Source organism: Triticum dicoccoides, chromosome 2B (assembly GCF_002162155.2).
Source record: "Triticum dicoccoides isolate Atlit2015 ecotype Zavitan chromosome 2B, WEW_v2.0, whole genome shotgun sequence".
Lineage (NCBI taxonomy): Eukaryota > Viridiplantae > Streptophyta > Magnoliopsida > Poales > Poaceae > Triticum > Triticum dicoccoides.
The window spans coordinates 154,165,892-154,185,055 of record NC_041383.1 but is presented as its reverse complement, the minus strand read 5'-3'; the positions used below and the strand labels follow the sequence as shown (position 1 = coordinate 154,185,055).

Below are 19,164 nucleotides of genomic sequence, written 5' to 3'. Positions count from 1 at the left end.
TGAACGTCTGTGTCTGCACCTGAAAACAAGCAAAGGTATCTGTATGATGTCAAAAAAAAAGCACAAGCTGTCTGTAACAGCACATGAAACTGAAACTGGTCTTGCACAGCTTCTCAGATACCAAAACAACGTGCACCCTACTCTACTTCCATCTTCAGCCATCTCACATGTCACGTAGGTTGCCACTACCCTTACAGAATCTTACTACTTACGTAGTTTGTAATCCTGAGCAGTGCGTGCTCAGAGAAACTTCAACTGCTGGCAGTAAATGGTTGCTTGATATACTAAGATTACTGGAGTCTATCAAGTGCTTCTACTGAGAATTTCATAAACTGAAATGGCATGCATGTCACACTATCAGCAAAGAAGTGGTGTCTTCCCGGAGGATTTGACACTTGAGCATACAAGAGTTTCAAGAAAGCACAAACCAAGCAAGAAATTCAGAAACCAAACTGCAACCTACTACTAGCAAAGATATAAGAACTTTGGTTTCCAGTGCAACACGGAAGCACTACGAATAATAACAGAGGTTCAGAGTTTGCCTGGGATAGCTTAACTACAACGGCTAACGCACGCTAAGCGTCCAAAATATGAAGAACTTGAGAGTTTGACAGGTGAGATTAGAATCTCAAATCTGGCTAGGTTCTTCTGAGTGTGTCTAGGCTTCATCATTGCCTGCAACTGATCCATCTTCAGTTCTGCGCTGTTGCTCTTCCTCGATCACGGCAGTTTGTACGCAGTCCAGCGGCAGACAAACAGGAAGGCCACACTCCAATCTTTTGTCTGGGATCCAAGTTGTTGTTTCACCTTCAAATGGTATGATACCTCTGAAGCAATGTGGTATGATATCTCTGTAGTCGTGTGAGAACTTATTGAATTTTTGCCTCCAGGTCCTACCGAGATAGGGCAGGCTGTAGTATGGGGACATGTATGTGGCAGTGCTAACCCCAATCTCACAACAGACCGCAATGACATGAGAGCAAGGCTTGTGAAGTACCTGTGGCTTGCCACATGAACAGGTGGCAGTTTTTTGAATTGTGCATCCTTTAGACTTATTAATGCCGACGATATAGTCCGTCTTCAGGTGAACAGTCACCTCCCTCTTCCTTCCCTTGACTGTAAATTTTCGATCAACCACCTTACCAAGATAATTCTTTTCATCGGCGTATGTGTACATAAGTCTATGCGTCTCGGATTTCTGCATTTTGGAATTCAGGTCAACCTGGACATGTTCAGGGAAGTTAATTATTGGGTTGCCGATCGCTTTGTTTGCTGCGACACTTGAGTTTTTGAAGTACTCTACCAAGCGCAGGAATGTCACCTCCACTATTGCACTGAGCGGAAGGCATGTTATCCCTTTCAATACAGGGTCGTTCTTATATGCATCAGTTGTATCACTGCCCATGATGCCATACCTTGCTCCATCTCAATCGTATGCCAGTGACCACTTCTCCTTTGGTTTCGGACCGATCCAGTCAGAGAACTTTGTTATCTTTCTGTTGCTGTCATCGGCATGATCTCCTTCCTTCACATCCCCAACTGAATCATGTTGATTGCGCGGGCTTTGCACCTCAAGCTCTGCCACATCATGCTCGACTGATTTCTGCTGCATTTCCCCACTACCATCATGTTCTTTCTCCGCCATATATGTGGATGTCAGCTCGTCTAGCTCCTTCCAGATTTTGCCAAACTTATGGCGTCGCTTCTGCTGGCAAAGTTTCTTGAACATCATCACCAGCTTCTTGTCGCCAAAATATGCAAAGAAATTTTCAGCAAGGTCTTCCATGCACCACCGGCTTTCTGCTTTACGCCACTGTCGCTCACGGGAATTCAGAAGGTCCTCCACAGCATCAATCAACTCCTTTTTGTAGTCGTGTATGATGCACACATCAGACTGATGCACCACTGCTCGCTCCAAATTCCTAAGAAACCACAGCCAGCTTTCCTTGGTCTCATTCTCGACAACAGCACATGCTACTGGAATGGAGAAATCATTAGCATCTGATGCTACAGCAGTCAACAGCATCCCTTGATATTTCCCGCATAGTGGTGTGCCCTTGATGCATAGCACAGGGCGACAGGTACAGAAGGCCTGTAAGCACGGTCCAAATGCCCAAAACATACGCTGGAGGACTCGAAAATCTTTACACCCTGCAACCACAGCATCCTTGATGTCAACAAAAGTACCAGGGTTTTTACGTGCTATTTCCTTGAGTAACCTCGGGGCAAAGTTGTGTGAATCATAAAAGGTTCCAAATTTACTCTCCAGAGCAAACTGTTTTGCTCTCCACGCCTCAACAGGACTAATCTGCTCACCATAGTGACGCGTGAGATAATCTGCAATTTCCTCAGCTGTCATTGTTGGGTCTTCCACAAGGGCACCAAAGCTGAAGCGACCCGTCAGGCTTTTCGTGCCGGGCAAAACAACCGTCGCCAGTTGAGAATAATCGGCATTTACAGCTTTGAGCAAAATGTGGTAGTGCTTGATCTCAGAAGATTGCACATACAACATGAACTTCTGCGTCACATTCCTTTTTCTCTTCAATTTATTGGCAAAGGAACTCCAGCATTTGTCAGTCCTAAAATAATGTATGTCCCACGGGTAGTACTCCAAAGAACAGTCTGGTTCGGAGGACTCGTCGTCAGTGAGGTCCCTTTTGTGCTGTTTGAAGAATCCCTTGATATCAAGATCTTGTGTTTCTGGATGGAGCCGGAACAGCTTGAAGACCCAGAGCTGTAGATCCACCAATGACATGGACTGTGGCTGCAGCGGTAGCTCGCCGATGACATGCGCACACTTATTCTCTACAAAGAGGTCTGAGCAATCTTCAACTAAATCATTGCCTTCCACGCTGAGAAACTCTTTTGTGAGTCCATAGTACACAGGCATCTGAATCGGCTCTTCAACCTACACCACCAAACAATGCACAACACAGATGCAACAGATTCAGACGAATCAAACTACAAACCTACTGTAGATTGCAGTTGCAGGGGGGAGGGGGGACGGGTACAGTGAAACTACAGACCTGCGGCTTGCGAGGCTTCCTGGGAGTCTTCCCCGTCGCCATAGCCGGGGCCTTCCGCTTCCTCGCGCCGGCGTCAGTACCCTGCGAGATTAAGACACACGGAATTGAACAAAACGGGCGGTGGCGGAGAACTCATCGAGTGGTACCCGGAGGGCGGAGGGCGGAGGGGAGAGCGTACCAGGTGGGAGGCGGGGAGCGCGTCGGTGCCGGCGAGGTATGGGTCCGCAGCGACATCGGTGGCAGCGCGTGGTTCCTCCATGGCCGGCTTCGCCGGAGTAGGGTTGCCGCCGTCGGGGCCGAGGTCGGCGTAGGTTTCCATCTGTGCGCGCATTTGGGGAACGCGAAGAGAGTTTTCCCTCGCTTCTGCACCTTTTCCCTCCATTTTCTCGCCAGGTCTGCGGTTCCACTTCCGCGGTTGTACCTGGACTGGGCTGGAGGCTCTGCGTCAAGTGGATGAGGCTAAATTCCCATGTGCTGTTGGGCTGTCACCCCCCATGGATAAATAAAAGAAATCCGCTCTCCAGAAAAGAGAACCTCTCAATAAAACAGCAGACCCCCGAAAGAAACAGGAAAAAAATCAAGTTCCAAATCAAAATCATTTGGGAGGTATGAAAACTATTTTTAAAATCCAGCAATGAATACACTGGCAAAAAAGTGCAACATTCATCACTATCATGCCATATTACCCCTGAAGCAACTATTTGGAGGTAACATCCCTGCATGCCTTCCATACAATTGTGATATTTAGGTTCTCAACATTTTTTTTTCCAAAATGGCAGAATTTCTGCATTCATTGAAAAGAAAGGGGAACTCAGATTGCTCAGTTGATTATGAAAAATCAGGCGAAAACCATAACAACCGGCTGAGTGGCACACATAAAAACCTCAGCACACCATTCCAAAGAGGGTCTCGCCAGGACATCACATAGATGCCATTGTCATCACCCCTCCCCTAGAGGCATCATTCCCATACCTAAACTCTAAGCAAACGAGATTAGGGCATCTCCACTGTTGACACCCAAGCTGGACAATGTATCCGTCTATGGACCGGTGGAGACCGTCTACAGACACTGATATGAGAGTCGGCCCAGGTACAGTCAATTCGAAATTCAAATCTTCCTGATCACATAGCGTGCGCTAGATCACACAGTACCCGACCAGAACCAAAAAGAGACAAGTATGAATAGTTTTTACATGCCCGGTCACAAAAGAATATCAGTCCGTCAGTCCGTGCAAAAAACGCCCTGCCGGACCGACCATCTAAGCCTCATCGCTCACTTTGTCGCCGATCATGCAATCTCAACCTTCTTCTTTTTGAGCATGACCTTCTTGCCTTCGAGTGTTATCTTCTTGTCGGTCGCCGCCATCAATATGTTAAACCTCTTGGTCTTCCATGCCACCTTGACGTTGGAGCGTTTGACGTATGCCACCTCTTTCTTGGACAAGATGTCCTCGAATCTCTTCGTCATCGTGGTCGCTACCCATTCTCGCTTCGCCTTCTCCTTCCCCCGCTTCTTTCCCGGAACCCTCTTCTAACCTTCTTGGTTGACTCTTTTGTTGGTTCGATTGGATCACGGGTTTCTTCCTCAGCACATATGCTGGCGGTCTTGGCAATGAATAGATCCCACTTGGGTTGCACATTCAACTTCAACCAACAATGCATGACGATCAAGTTCATCTTCTCTAACTTCAAGAAAACATTGCATCCACAAGAAGGCTGCAAAAAATCATTGTCAAATGACCAATAGAACAATGCATATCCGGCTAAATAATCAACACAATCACACAACAATTCATATCCGGACAAACGGCCAATACAACAATGCATATCCGGCCAAATGATGAACACACCAATGCATGTCCGGCCAAATGATCAACACAACAATGCATATTCGGCGAAATGACCAGCAGAACAATGCTTATCTGACCAGATGATCAACACATATTAACAACTTACCTGCTCGGAGATTTGTGCACCACTTGGCCACCGGTTGAAGAGTTGCCTCAAGTGGTCGCAATACTTGGACACGACCTCTTGCATGATGTACCATCGATGTTTGTTGTGGATGAGCCTATCAAAATAGGGTTCGAAATGCTCATGAAACCAAGTGTGAAAATTGGCCCAAAATGTAGCACTTTTACTTCGTCCCATGGATCAAATTGATGTTAGTTGCCAACCATGTATCGCACAACGACTTGTCCACCCGCATGTTAAAGCTTTCTCCTATGCCTTTCTTCTTTCGATCCGCATCAAATTCATCCGAATCATCGGTGTCGTCGTCCTCCTCCTGCGGTCTGGTGGGTGATACGTATCAAATGTATCTATATTTTTTGATTGTTTAATGCTGCTATATTATCATTTCTATATACTTCTAATAGAAATTTATATTTTTTTTATGTACTAACCTATTAATTTAGTGTCCAATGCCAGTTCATGTTTCTTGCTTGTTTTTAATTTCGCAAAAATTCAATATCCATAGAGGCCAAAATACGTTTTCGATTTAACATGATTTTTTCGGCAACAAGAAGCACCGAAAGCTTCGGGAAGCGTTGAGTGGACCCGCCAGTCACCCACAAAGGCCACCTGGTGCGGCCAGGGGGTGGCCGTGTCACCTGAGCTTGTGGGCCCCTGGTTACCACCTTGACCTGATTCCACCGCCATAATTCCCTTCAAATGTTGAAACCATTTGTCGTTCCTCCAGAAGAATTTTATCGCCGAGTCTCTATTCCGAAGAGATCCCATTTGGAGCACTATTCCAGAGCCCTGTCGGAGAGAGAAGCCATTGAAGGAGGCCTCTTCATCAACTTTGTTGCCTCCATGACCATGTGTGTGTAGTTTCTTCAGGACCTACGAATCCATTGTAGTGCCTAGATGGTGCTCTCTCTCTCTCTCTCTCTCTCTCTCTCTCTCTCTCTCTCTCTCTCTCTCTCTCTCTCTCTCTCTTGGATCTTCAATACCTATTCCCCTTCTTTCTTGTGTGATTGAAATCAATCTGATGTAATTTTGCGATATGTTTGTTGGGACATGATGAATTGTGTGTTTATGATCAGATTGTTCACTAAATCTATTTGAATCTCTTGATTTTTTTTATACTAGTAAACATACACATGCAACGCACGTCTTAACTAATATTATTATTCTCTGGCAAGCATCTATTCCAAGTTTGTTCTCACAAAATGGTTATACACATTCTTATATGTGAAAACATAAAACAAAAGCATTATGCTTAAACACACAAACAAAAGCACATATCACTGCTAGTTCCATTCTCATTGAAAAAGGGGTGTATATTCGCACTAAATTGCTCCAATGTCTCCATCCCATTAACACACCGGATTATTTTATTCAAGGCCTTGGGCATAGCTACGATATTAGCCTCAGCCTTGGATTTGAATATCTTTAGCTCAATAATATCTTGTCCAACTTTGGCATGCAAGGTCAGCTATAAACTGGGGAATCAACACATGTTCTCTTTAATTTACAAGGCTACAAGTTACACTCAAAGTGAACACGGCTCAATTGTATGAGAAAGGGGGCACCTGACCCACCCAAAGAGTTATATGTGTTTTAGTAGAAACTTCAAAACACAAACATCATCTGCATAGTTTGCACTCCATAGTACTAACAAGATTGACTTGTTGAAGGCTGGAGCAGAGCACCTGAATCTGGCTTAGAATGCACGTTCCCTCTGAGCACTAGTGGGCTAATCCTTCCACAAGTGCAATCACCTGAACATATATTTGTTCATGCTATTAAAGACATAAAATAAGAACACAACTGGCAAGGATTTGAGAGCTATAAAACCTTCTTTTTGCCAACATACATTACTTGAATGGAAAGCAATGGCGCTTCGGTTATCAAGAATGAGACGAGGAAGCGAGTAAAAAAGAAGAACATAACCTATCACAATTTAAAAATAACACTACATGTTCTTTGGTGGAAACCATTTGCACAATGTTGGCAAATGACTATGAGCAATAACATGTCGTATAATTCAGCCCAACTAAAAGGCACTGTCTTGTAGAAGTATATATTGTCCAATTATTGGATTATATGTGATATTGACGGAACCACAAATGATAGGTTGTGTGTGTGAAATGGTCAAAATTCAGATTGTATGACCAAGCAATTTTTTTATTACCAGTTTCTGAGCCTTAAAGATGACACTCATGCAGAGTTATTACTAAAGAATTTAAATATTGTTGGAAGTTTGAGATTCGGAATTTATACCTGTACAATACAGAACTACATCAACAGGGTCAGACGTCAACAAGGAACCAATATAGAATTCAGCTCCTCCAATTTCCTAGACGAACGTATATGGAATACAAGAGAGTAGTTATAACTACATGACCATGGAGTTAAGGAAATGATACAAAGATTGCTAGAAACAAACTACGGAACCCTGAATATCATAAGGTAAGCAATTTAGCTCCTCTAGCATTATATCCATCACTGTGATAGCTCTCACCTTATTGTTGTTGGCCCTAGCTAGGAATGCCGTTCACGCTTACTCAAACCAGAAAGCTGATTTCTTCAAAAGAAAACTAATTTGCAGGCAGTTGAGTGTGTGTTTCAAGGAGCCTTTGTTGCTGCGTGTGTACTGTATGAGCACCCAAGTGCATGTTATTATTGTTACATGGTTCTCGTACCTGCAGATGCTAATGGTGCCCGCTCATTACAATTGGTCATGGGAACCTTACGAACTGACAACATGCTATTAAATTAGTTAGAAGTCATTTGTGACCAATGCTATGAGATAAACTGATCAAAATAAGACAGAGCAATAGCTGATTAACAGTACTTGCATACTAGAAGTGGCGAGAAGTAAAACATATCTTGGAATAGGAAATGAGACTGGAAGTTAGGTAACAAATAAGAAAACAACTTACATGCTATCGGCACATGTCATGCTCTGTATTATCTCATTTCACTCCCGAAGCTAGCTGCAGAATAAGAAAAAATAGAGAAAAATAGAAGGATGAGCAATGCAGTCTATATCATGACACGTATAATCTAAACCTCAGATTAGGTTGCCCAAACATAATCTGAACTTTAGTTTGTCGTATATAGTTGAAAATATGCAAATGAGCAGTGTAGACTTTACAAAAGTATTGTCCTCGCTAAAATAAACGGTTATATGAAATAAATCAATAAGATTTAATAGTACTCTTTTTCTTTCTAACCATAACCATGTTTAGCTGAAAGGTCTATGCTAACAATATAAGCATTAATTTAGAGAATGGCCGAATGGCCATGCGTTGTAGCAGTTTAAAAAGCATATTATTGTAGCATGTCAACCTGCACACGCTGCCCAGCTTGCTGTACTTGGTCCACGACATGCCCTTGGCTCTGCTGTGTAACAAACTGAGCTTTACCTCAACACCACAAACAGACATGCTCATGTTCAGCCTACAATTAAATTTTGGAATTAAGAAATGTGACATTTTAGGGCAAAAATATCATAGCCTACCAAACATAAACTACAATGTAGCATATCAACATCATCTGCCTCCCAGAAGCATTTAAAAGCAACTCAAATTGAATTTTGGTGTTGGATCTGATTACCTTAGATCATCTGGAACGGCACGGTCCGTAATCAAGAAAGATGGCAATGTAAAATAAATTATTATCGAATCTGACTTGAGATAGTAGACTAACTTAGTGGCATTTCATCAAGGACTATCATTAATCACGCAGTTCATTATCACAAAAAAAGAGGGCCAGTTGTCTATTAGAATGCACATGGGAGAATATATTGAAGCAGAAATAGAATGTATGGCTGCATGTCTCAGTACAGAATATAATGTTGAAACAATATATAAACTATGAACTTATCATAATGTAGAAAATATGGAACGTAGCATTACATGAGGTATTTTCACGGAGAAAAATGGGTACCCATGTGATAATTCTAACTGACATGATACTTTGAAATTTCTGCCATATACTTATTCACATGAGCATGGGAATCAGAGCATGTAAATGTGGTGAACCACAAATGATAGGTTGTCTATGTGAAATGCTAAAATTTCAGATTGTATGACCAAAAATGTTTATATGTTGAAACCGGAAGCACGGCTTCCGGTTTATATGTTGTAGACACTGAACTTTGTATCTACTACCCGTGACAAAGTTGCATCCTTTCTATCTATGATCCAGAAAAAAAATAGCTTCCTTTCTGAGTAGAAAAAAACATAAATTCTTCCAATTCCATGAGCCAGGGCAGCTGCACTCTTCCAATTTGTCTCTACAAAATTGTTCCAGCTGGAGCGGGCCACCATATCAAAAATGGATTTAGAAGAGTTATAACAATGGCAATACAATCAGTGCAGAGCAGAACAACACACAAGTCAAGATTTGGTGGAGAGGGGAAGGGACCGTACCATGAAAACCAGAGGGAGGCTGAGGTCCGGCCTCTCGTCGAGGCCTAGGTCCAGCAGCTCGTCAAGGCGGAGGTCCTGCGGCTTGGCCACGATGTCCCAGTACAAATTGCCTTCGTCTCCGCCGCCAGCGTCCTGGGCGGCGCGACCACCAAAGCTAGGAAAATTCATGTGATAGTTCATATGCTAGAAAATTCTAAAAAAATAGAAGACACGATTATGGAGAAACACCGAACAGCAATATGAAATTTTAAAGCACACCACCAACTAAAATTGCCTCTTCAAGTTTCTTGGTACAAGCCTAAAATTATCACAAGAAGATAATAATGGTGAGTGTGTGCATCTTTTTCTGCTTTCAAGCTTGGTGGTGTTTTCTAAGCCTGCTTCCAATTTCTGCATGCTAAACAGTCCAATCAAGTAACTGAACTGTCCTAATTCCTTAGCATAGTGGGCCAGTTCGCTTAGATGGTCAGACAACACATCCTGGATACCAGTAAAGATCTTAAGTGCCTTTTGTTTGTTCAGTTGATCTATGGATGCAGTGAGGTTACTGTAGATGATATCCAACTTTGAAGGAAGGTCAGCTCTAAAAGGGTCCACCACCGGCCTATATGCAACACCTAGCTTTATCTCCTCCTGCTATTTCTGAATACAGTGTAGTACTATCACGGCTACAGTTTACCAATTCTGGTCACAGAGCACAAGCTAGGTGTGTAAATAATGCATTGATATATTGTTCGAACTAACAGAAAGTGCTACTGTGGGGAAAATGAGGTAAAAAACTGAACCTGCTTTTAACTGCTGGTCAATAATGAACTCCTTCAGGTTATAGCACAAACTTGAAAGGCTGGAACAAATGGCCTACTTTCTAGAAACAGAGAAACACAATAAGGGGATATAGAAGTGATAAAAGGTAAACACCCAACACCAGCAAACATTTTGTACAAACTCGTTGTATAATCAGTACCACTGATAGCTCATCCTTAGATCCTAAACCTTCTGGAAAAAACTCAAATTCCAGAGAAGAATGTTGTATCTAGGTAAATATTATGGTGGAATTCCTATTAAATGTTGCTCTGCTCCAGTAAAGCTAATGGTAGCTACACCAGAACATCCTGCACTAAAATGACCTCTCTGAGGTATAAACTATACGATGCCACGGAAAGAAATGAATGCAGCAGCTAGCTAGAAAGAAAGTGAGCAAAACTCTATACATGCACTAAAAAGACTTTATGTGAGGGAGAATATTACTTACTTGTGTATGTCAGATTCAGGAATGCAACACCGATGCTTGTGATCCCTGCTAGCTCACCTAAAATTGAAGTAACCTGCTCAAAAGAAAAGTGGGAAAGTCAACATACATATAATCAAGACCATAGTTGTCCTGCCCAAGTGAGACTTTCCAAAAATCTCAGCCAGTTCATGAAACCAGGACAAGATCTTTACATATACACCGATTTTGCAATCACAAGCATGAACTTCTCTTGTGTGCAAGCATCATATCTCAGGCAATACCATCAATTTCGGAAATTATTGAACTACTATTTTGCCCTCTTTGGAGTCTGGACACAACCACATCTTTCTCCCTCGTGCTTCATCAGTCCATCCAATTGACGGTTCATCAGACTCTAAGGTAGCTAGTCTACAGATTAGGAATAGTTGAGCTTTAGAACGCAAGGCAAACTTACTTGCTTGAGGACCGGGGGCGGCGCGGCGGAGGCCAAGCTGAGTGGGAGCGCGACAGGCGGCTCCGGCGGCGAGCGGATCCAGGGGCGGGGCGGCTCTGGCGGCGACCTGCGGCGAAGGGCGACCAACGGCGGCTCCGGCTATAGCGGCGACCCGCGGCGGCTCATGCAGCGAGCGGCGAGCGGCTCCCGCTGCGGCTTCCACGGGCGGAGGCTCCAGCGGCGAGCGGCTCCTACGGCGGCTCCCGCGGCGAAGCGCGGCTAACGGCTGCCGGAGTTTGCGGGGCGGCGAACGGCGCGGGAGGAGGAGGGGGAGGTCATGCGCGTAGGGCGAGAGTCGTGCAAAGAGGGAGGTTGTGCGGGCAGGGGCGAGAGTCGTGCGATCGGTTTTGTCTTTTTTTTACGGCGGGGCTGGGTTATCAATCGATGGCTTGTTAGTGGCTTAATGCGTGGTTTGCAGTGTTAAACACCGAAGGATTAAGGACCATTGGATTTAGCTGATGGATGGACCAGATTGTTTGGATCTGCCCCTCTCTTCCTTTTATAGTGGTAGTAGATAATTAAGTAGCTATGTATGCTTTTCGATCTATTTGTCTTATCTGGCCAAGATTGATTGTTAGATCTTCAGAGGGAGTGGTGCATAGCAGTTGACTCAATTTTACAGTGATTTCTATATCCCAATGACAAAATGGGAGATTGATTGCCACTAGAAGGACGACGACGGATCGGATTGCCTCAGAGGACATGTCTACGAGGTCACTGTCCGGTATCTCACTTAGTTTAGTCTTTTTTTAAAACAAATAGTCCAACTTGTTAAATAGCGTCCGATTTGCACATAGTATATGAAAAATTGCTTAAGTTTTGTTCCGATTTGCATACTTTTTCTTCTTCTTAATACCCATTTATAATGTAGATTTAGTGCGCCGAGTTATGTGGCTGCCCTCTATCCTTTTTTATGGACAATTTCGTGTGTGCTCATGAATTTTACGTATCCAATTTGATGGGCCGGCACGGCACTGGAGATGCCCTAAGGCAACTCTACACTTTTACCACCAAATGTTTGATACTCCCTCTATACATCTATACAGGGCCTAATGCATTTTTGGGACAAAAATTGACCACATGTTAGAGCAATAATATATGACATGTAAGTTACACAAAGCATACAGTTAAATTCCTACGTGAAACGAGATTTTAATGATATAATTTTCATATTATACAACTCATATACTATTAATCTTATTATCAATAGTCAAAGTCAACCTCGAAAACACATTAGGCCCAGTATATATGGATGTAGGGAGTATGACGTACTACTATTTCGCACGTCATGAATAAGTTCGGATTTGTACTACAATTTCGCATTGTCCTAAACACTGGAGCATTAAATGTTCACCACTCGTCGGAAAATCCAATATAAATGTGTACGACGCCCTATCTTCTTTTCTCCACCACCATGCGTTCCGCACGCCGCAGCCCACAAGCACCGCACAAAAAAGGGGTCAAGGCGGCTCACCCGCCACTATCTGCTAATCTCCAGTCCCGCAGTCCACGTCGCTATATCTCGTCGATCGCCATCGGCACCAGACACCACAAAATCAACCGAGATCTTCTCCCCTCTCGCGCGGCGGGCCGACATGTCTTCGGCTTCGGCTCCGCTGCTCGGTGCCTGCGAGCCCGCCGACGGCAAGGACGGCGAGGCGACGCCCTGCTCGCTGGCATGGTTACGCCGCTTGATCGACACGGAGGAGGCGTGGGCGCAGCTGCGGTTTGCGGTGCCGATGGTCCTGACCAACATGTCCTACTACAGCATCCCGCTGGTGTCCGTGATGTTCTCCGGCCACCTCGGCGACGTCCAACTAGCCGGCGCCACGCTCGGCAACTCTTGGGCCACCGTCACCGGCTACGCCTTCGTCGTACGTACTCTGCTACCACACACTCTTTTTAGGTGCTACCACACTCTCATGATTTGTCGAACCTCGATTAGATCGCGTATTAGTGGATAGGAAGAATCACGGATGCGGGAGCCGACCATCCAACTTTATCCGCATACAGAGGTAGTGCATCCATCACATATTCAATCTATTTGTTGACCCATTTTCGCCTTCTAGATTGCTGGGCGCTTTCACCATTCAACAATGAATTGTTTTTTAACCGGATTTCAGTTAACCGGATAATTTTTCATCAATCATGATGGAATTCATTAAAATTCGGATAGAAAATAGCCATTAGCATGCAAATATGTCTACTACAACAATAGTTATAAATTCAACGAGATTAATCTGATGTTCAACAAAATTTTCATGAATAGATCAAATTCAAGAATACTAGCTCGAGTCCCGGCATATGTTGTCCCAAACATATTGCCCTTTCAATTTCATCCAATAATGCTTGTGTGTGAATGGTCTGTTATCTGACTTGTAATACATCACGACAGCGCGTCTACACTACACAACATGTAGAGCAACAACGAGTGAAAGAATCAATCAACATGTAGAGTAAGAAGAAGCAAACTTACGATCTTCATGGTTGATGCACGCAATGGCCGCATTGCCTCTAGGCAATCAACCGCGCCACAATACTTCACGACGGAGCTCTGGATGGTGTATAATCGATACGCTAAGGACTTGACACTACGTTCTTAGAGAATGATGTGCATGCCATAGGGCACAATGCGCTTTCGCGCATGAAACGAACCCATGCAATGCACCTGTTGCCAAAAGACCCACTTCTGCTCCTGCCTACGAAGTACACAGATACAACCAACCACGCATCACACAACTCCTCCTTCACCGAGTACCCTGACATCCTTCTTACTCTAAAAATGACATGAAGTTCTAAAATGAACTCAATGACATTTGACCAAACACCTGTCGGGCGTGGTGTCCGCCATGGACAGTGTCTACATGGGGGCAAATGGTACATGGCTGCGGATGAATCCTGAGTGGACGACACCGTTCTACTAGACAAGTAGGCACGTTGGCAGGAGTTGAGGACGTTCGATAATGTCTGGGTGGCAATCAGATAGGTACAATGGCGACATCGGAGGAGGAGGGTGTGGATGCAAAACAGGGGGGAGTGGAAGAGAATGGGACTGGGAGGGAGGATTTGAGTCGGCCGAGGGTGTTGGAAGTCCCACGTGGTGGCGGCGGTCCAGACTCCCGCAATCCCCTTCCCCGCTCCCAATTTACGGGAAAAGTACACCCGGGGCGCCGAGCGAACCGATATAGGAGCGTATTGGATGGCAAAACATGTTTGGACCGTGCGGTCCGGACGGGTGCCGGTGGTTTGACGGTCCGCGTTGGAGATGCCCTAAGGACACTGGAGTATGTTGTGTACACCAAATATGAGGAATAATTTCCTTTTTGATGAAAGCATGTTAGAAGAAAAGCAAGATGGAGATGCTTGTGAAACAGAATATCATGTCACATAGGACATGAATTTCAAATAAATATCATTCACCAAAGAAGCAAATTCTCTAATAAAGAAAAGTATAAATTAATTTGTTGTCAAACGAAGCTACCTAATACACAATATTACTAACAAGGTAGAAGAATGAATTAGTTGCATTGGATGGAAAAGTGGAAGCACGAATTAATTGTATTGGATGCAAATTTGAATAATTATGGTAAAATGTTTTGCTACGTACGGGCATCTTCAACGTTGACTAGTAAATTTGCTTCGGTATCCTTCCGTGGACAAGAGACTAGTTCGCGGACATGAATGTTGGAGCCGGCCATCCAACACTGCCCACATACATCTCAAGTCAGATTTTGACTTAGCAGATGAAATTCATGCAAACCAGCTATTCATCAAAGTTCGGAAAGAAAATAGCACAAATCATCTATACATAGCATGCAAATAAGTCTAGTACAACCATGTCTCAAATTTGATGTCCAACAAGTTTTTAAGCGGATCATGTCGTCCCACACATACTGTCCCTCCATCTTCACCCAATAGTGTGTGTACGTAAATGGTCTTCCCTCATTTCTGTGGTACATCACTACAACACGTACGGGCTACACAACGTGCAAAAGAATATTGAGTGAATGAATGATTCAATCAACAAGTTGTGGAAGGAGAAGCAAAACTTGCGTGCAATGACCACCTTGACTCCAGCTGAGCAACTACATGACAAAACTTGGTGACGATGGTCTGGATGGCGTACCATCGATACGATATTGACCTCACATTGCGATCATGGGTGATATGCATGTCGCAGGACGCAATGTGCTTTCGTGCATGAAACAATTCATGCACTTGCTACCAGAAGGTCATCCCTCTGCTCTTGCCTACGAAATCCGCGGATACGACCAACCACGCATCGCACAACAACTCATCCCCATGGTCGAGTACCCCGCAATCCTTCTTACTCTGAAAAATCAACATGACGTTCGAAAATAAGCTCAATTACATTTGACCGAACACTTGCGGACGTGGTGGCCGCCATGGAGGTCGTCGACATGGTGGCAGAGTGTACCTGGGTACAAACGGCTCCAAGGGGGATAGTGCCATCGTAAAAGGCGAGCGGGCGCGTCGGTGTTGATTGTGAACGTCCAACAATGCTTGTGTGGCGGCCGAAGAGGTACAACGGCGGCGAGGTGGAGAGTGCAGATGCAAAGCAAAGGGAAGAAGTGGCGGAGTGAAAGAAAATTGGACCGGAAGGACGGATTTAGTGGGCCTGAGGTGTCGGAGTCCAACTGTTGTCCGGACTCCGGCAACCCACCCCCAGTTTATCTCCACATTGCAGGAGAAAGCGCGTCCGGACCGCCGAGCGAACCGATACAGGACTGCGTTGTATGGCTTCCGCGGTCCGGACCGCGGGGTCCAGACGTATGCGGGCGGTTTGAGGATTGGTGTTGGAGATGCCCTAAGAAAATCTGTAATTGTTGTGATGAATTTATTTTCTGTATTTGTTTGTTGGAAGCAATCACAGACTTAAAAAACGAAAATAGAGTTTTCAATGTATTTATTATGGGAACCATCAATTTCTATATTTCATGGCAGCAAATCATGACTTACCAAAAACAACAGAAAATGGAGATGCGTAATTTTTGGAAAGCAGTTTTCAATTTGGACCGCTATCTCGCCATCCGCTGGTACCCGCTTACCAAAAACAACAAAAACAACAGTGTTCAAGGCGGCTCACCCGCTGCTACCCGCTAATCTCCAATCCACATCGCCATCGGCGCCCCACGCCCACGATCTAGCCGAGCTCTTCTCCTCTCTCGTGCGGCGGGCCGACATGTCTTCGGCCCCGCCGCCCGGTGCGCGCGAGCCCGCCGACGGCAAGGACGGCGAGGCGAGGCCCCGCTCGCAGGCGTGGTTACGCCGCTTGATCGACACGGAGGAGGCATGGGCGCAGCTGCGGTTCGCGGTGCCGATGGTCCTGACCAACATGTCCTACTACGGCATCCCGCTGGTGTCCGTGATGTTCTCCGGCCACCTCGGCAACGTCGACCTCGCCGGCGCCACGCTCGGCAACTCCTGGGCCACCGTCACCGGCTACGCCTTCGTCGTACGTACTCTGCCTGCTACCACACACTCTTTTTTCTTCTGATAATTTGCTACCACACACTCTTTTTTTCTTTTGATAATTTGCTATACCACACACTCTTGATTTGTTGGGTTAATCTTGGTTTGTCGAAGTTCGATTAGATCGCGTACTATTAATTAATTGCACCCCTTCAGATGCTGTGTGATCGATACATCTCTCGTTCGATTAGTCGCCTTGGTAATTCTGCCAAAATTTTGAGATGGAGTCAGCTGCCTGAAACTGAAGCCGAAAGTACATTTCGGTCAGCTGATTTCAAAAGCTCCGAGGTGAAAACCGGGACACCGCGATGAAAAAACTAGAGTACATATGTAATAAATAGAGAAAAAACTAGAGTGCAACACAATGAAAGTAGGTGACTTGCATTAAAAAAAATTCAGGCGACTTACGAATAGACTACTGTCCCAACAAGTCCATAACTTGTTCTGCAGATGAACATTGTGGCATTGCGTCCAAACTCCTAAAATCCAGCAAAGTAACTCACATGCAAAAAATGATGAACATTTCAGACCGGTATGAGCGGCGCCCTGGAGACGCTATGCGGGCAGGCCTATGGCGCCCAACTATACCGCATGCTAGGACTGTACCTGCAGTCGTCGCTCATCATGTCGGCGGTGGTGTCCGTGGCCATCGCCGTCATCTGGCTGTTCACGGAGCCGCTGCTTCTGTGCCTGCGTCAGGAGCCCGAGGTGTCCCGCGCCGCCGCGGTGTTCATTCGGTACCAGATCCCCGGCCTGTTTGCCTTCTCCTTCCTGCAGTGCCTTCTGCGGTACCTGCAGACGCAGTCTGTTGTCGTGCCGCTCGTCGTCTGCTCCGTGGTCCCATTCGTGGTCCACGTCCCGCTGAACTACCTTCTGGTGAACGTGCTCGGCTTTGGCCTCGCCGGCGCATCTGCCGCCATCTCCACCACCTTCTGGTTCTCCTGCCTGATGCTGCTTGGGTACGTGATGTGGTCCAAGAAGTTTAGCGAGACGTGGAAGGGCTTCTCCCCCGACGCGTTCAACTATGTGCTGCCGACGATCAAGCTCGCCACACCCTCCGCCATCATGGTTTGGTGAGTCCATATATGATTATACACAATATTATTGTCAACCACACGTGCTACACAATTTTCATTTCCCATTATTGATTCTGAGTTTGTTGAGTGCATGCAGCTTGGAGTACTGGGCGTTTGAGCTTCTGGTTCTTATCGCGGGCCTGCTACCGAATTCCACAGTGAGCACGTCATTGATCGCCATGTGGTATGTTCACTCTTCAATACCGTCCGATGGGGCTTCAGAAGCATTGTTCCATCATGTTATCCGTAGGCCATGACCCATGATTCATGAACGAATGGACTTGAACTTCTAATGCAGCGCGAGCACGGAGGCGATTGCCTATATGATCACCTACGGATTCAGTGCCGCTGTAAGGTACGTACAATCTCAAGTTATTTCTTTGTTGTTGTAAGCACGACCTGTCATTTCATTGTTGCACCTTTTGCAGCACCCGGGTGTCGAATGAGATCGGAGCTGGGAACGTCGACATGGCGAAGAATGCGGTCGCGGTGACGCTGAAGTTGTCGGTGTTCCTCGCTTTCTCCTTCGTCCTGCTGCTGGGCTTCGGCCACGGCCTTTGGGCGAGGCTCTTCAGCGGGAGTGAGGTGATTGCGGCAGAATTCGCGGCCATCACCCCGCTCGTGATGGTATCGATCGTGCTCGACTCCGCGCAGGGCGTGCTGTCAGGTGAGAAAAAGATCCATCAGCTAACTACCTAAACCAATCTTCAAGAATCACTTACGTGCACTGAAGAGATAATTTCATGCCACGGATATGAAATCATATATCGGGATGCCGCTGCTCGTGCTAAACAATTCCGCAAATTGACGAATAAATCGGCTTGTGACGACAGGGGTGGCGAGGGGCTGCGGATGGCAGCACCTGGCGGCAATAACGAACCTTGTGGCGTTCTACTTCATCGGCATGTCGTTGGCCATCCTCTTTGCCTTCAAGCTCAACTTCTACACCAAGGTAGAGTAATTATCGAGAGCTCTCGCCCTTTCCATTGCGGAATGTGGGGTAGCAAGCAGCTCGTACTCCATTCTGAAACATAACGAGCTGGCCGGAGCACTGAACAGATGCACATTTTTTTACAGGGTTTATGGTCGGGTCTGATCTGCGGGCTGACTTGCCAAACCATCACGCTGGTGGTGATCACCGCCCGCACGAAATGGTCCAAGATCGCGGATGCGATGCAGCAAGAGAAGGCCAACTATGTCGCTTGATCGATAATATTGTTTGTGGCTAGCACTTGTATGTATGGGGTTTTGTGAGATGGCCAGAGGGTGCGATGCTTGAGCTGTTGTTTAGCCTTATGAAGTAAGCTATAGCTTTTTTGACCGTGTACTTCGAGGCAATTTATGTCTCAGAAAGATCGAACCTGTAATGGCAATTAACCAGAGAGTATACAGGAGAAGCATACGTACCGGGCCGTCGATGCTCCACCCTCCCAACCGCACCCATGGTCATGGATGTTCA

At 45.6% G+C, this 19,164-nt stretch overlaps 2 protein-coding genes across 3 annotated transcripts; one reads left to right on the top strand and one right to left on the bottom strand.

Moving 5' to 3' along the window:
* Nucleotides 1–388: 388 nt before the first annotated feature.
* LOC119360709 lies at nt 389–9,580 on the bottom strand. The gene is made up of 7 exons (XM_037626233.1): nt 9,408–9,580; nt 8,328–8,438; nt 4,983–5,097; nt 4,563–4,742; nt 3,205–3,345; nt 3,027–3,107; nt 389–2,908 (listed from the first exon to the last, which is right to left on the bottom strand). The coding sequence occupies exons 1-7, from the start codon at nt 9,578–9,580 to the stop codon at nt 1,427–1,429; spliced, it is 2,283 nt and encodes a 760-aa protein (XP_037482130.1). The 3' UTR covers nt 389–1,426.
* Nucleotides 9,581–12,621: 3,041 nt separating this feature from the next.
* Nucleotides 12,622–19,164, top strand: LOC119362713 (protein DETOXIFICATION 19-like). Of its 2 annotated transcripts, none has more exons than XM_037627958.1 (7): nt 12,622–13,010; nt 17,158–17,702; nt 17,803–17,889; nt 18,004–18,060; nt 18,134–18,372; nt 18,539–18,657; nt 18,783–19,164. In XM_037627958.1, exons 1-7 carry the CDS (start codon nt 12,732–12,734, stop codon nt 18,909–18,911), a joined length of 1,455 nt encoding a protein of 484 aa, XP_037483855.1. In that variant the 5' UTR covers nt 12,622–12,731; the 3' UTR covers nt 18,912–19,164. The 2 variants fall into 2 exon arrangements, with proteins under 2 accessions (XP_037483855.1, XP_037483856.1); XM_037627959.1 differs by lacking the exon at nt 12,622–13,010 and adding an exon at nt 13,410–16,612.

What these genes read in the sequence shown, in the direction of transcription:
- LOC119360709 (XM_037626233.1), bottom strand. Translation starts at nt 9,580, where the DNA reads ATGAATTTTCCTAGCTTTGGTGGTCGCGCCGCCCAGGACGCTGGCGGC. An exon ending in AAGCTGGGCAGCGTGTGCAG is followed by an intron (nt 5,098 to 8,327) that starts GTTGACATGCTA and finishes CTATTTTGATAG; the next exon opens with GCTCATCCACAACAAACATC. An exon ending in GGAAGCCTCGCAAGCCGCAG is followed by an intron (nt 2,909 to 3,026) that starts GTCTGTAGTTTC and finishes TTGGTGGTGTAG; the next exon opens with GTTGAAGAGCCGATTCAGAT.
- LOC119362713 (XM_037627958.1), top strand. Translation starts at nt 12,732, where the DNA reads ATGTCTTCGGCTTCGGCTCCGCTGCTCGGTGCCTGCGAGCCCGCCGAC. An exon ending in GGATTCAGTGCCGCTGTAAG is followed by an intron (nt 18,061 to 18,133) that starts GTACGTACAATC and finishes CACCTTTTGCAG; the next exon opens with CACCCGGGTGTCGAATGAGA. An exon ending in CGCGCAGGGCGTGCTGTCAG is followed by an intron (nt 18,373 to 18,538) that starts GTGAGAAAAAGA and finishes TTGTGACGACAG; the next exon opens with GGGTGGCGAGGGGCTGCGGA.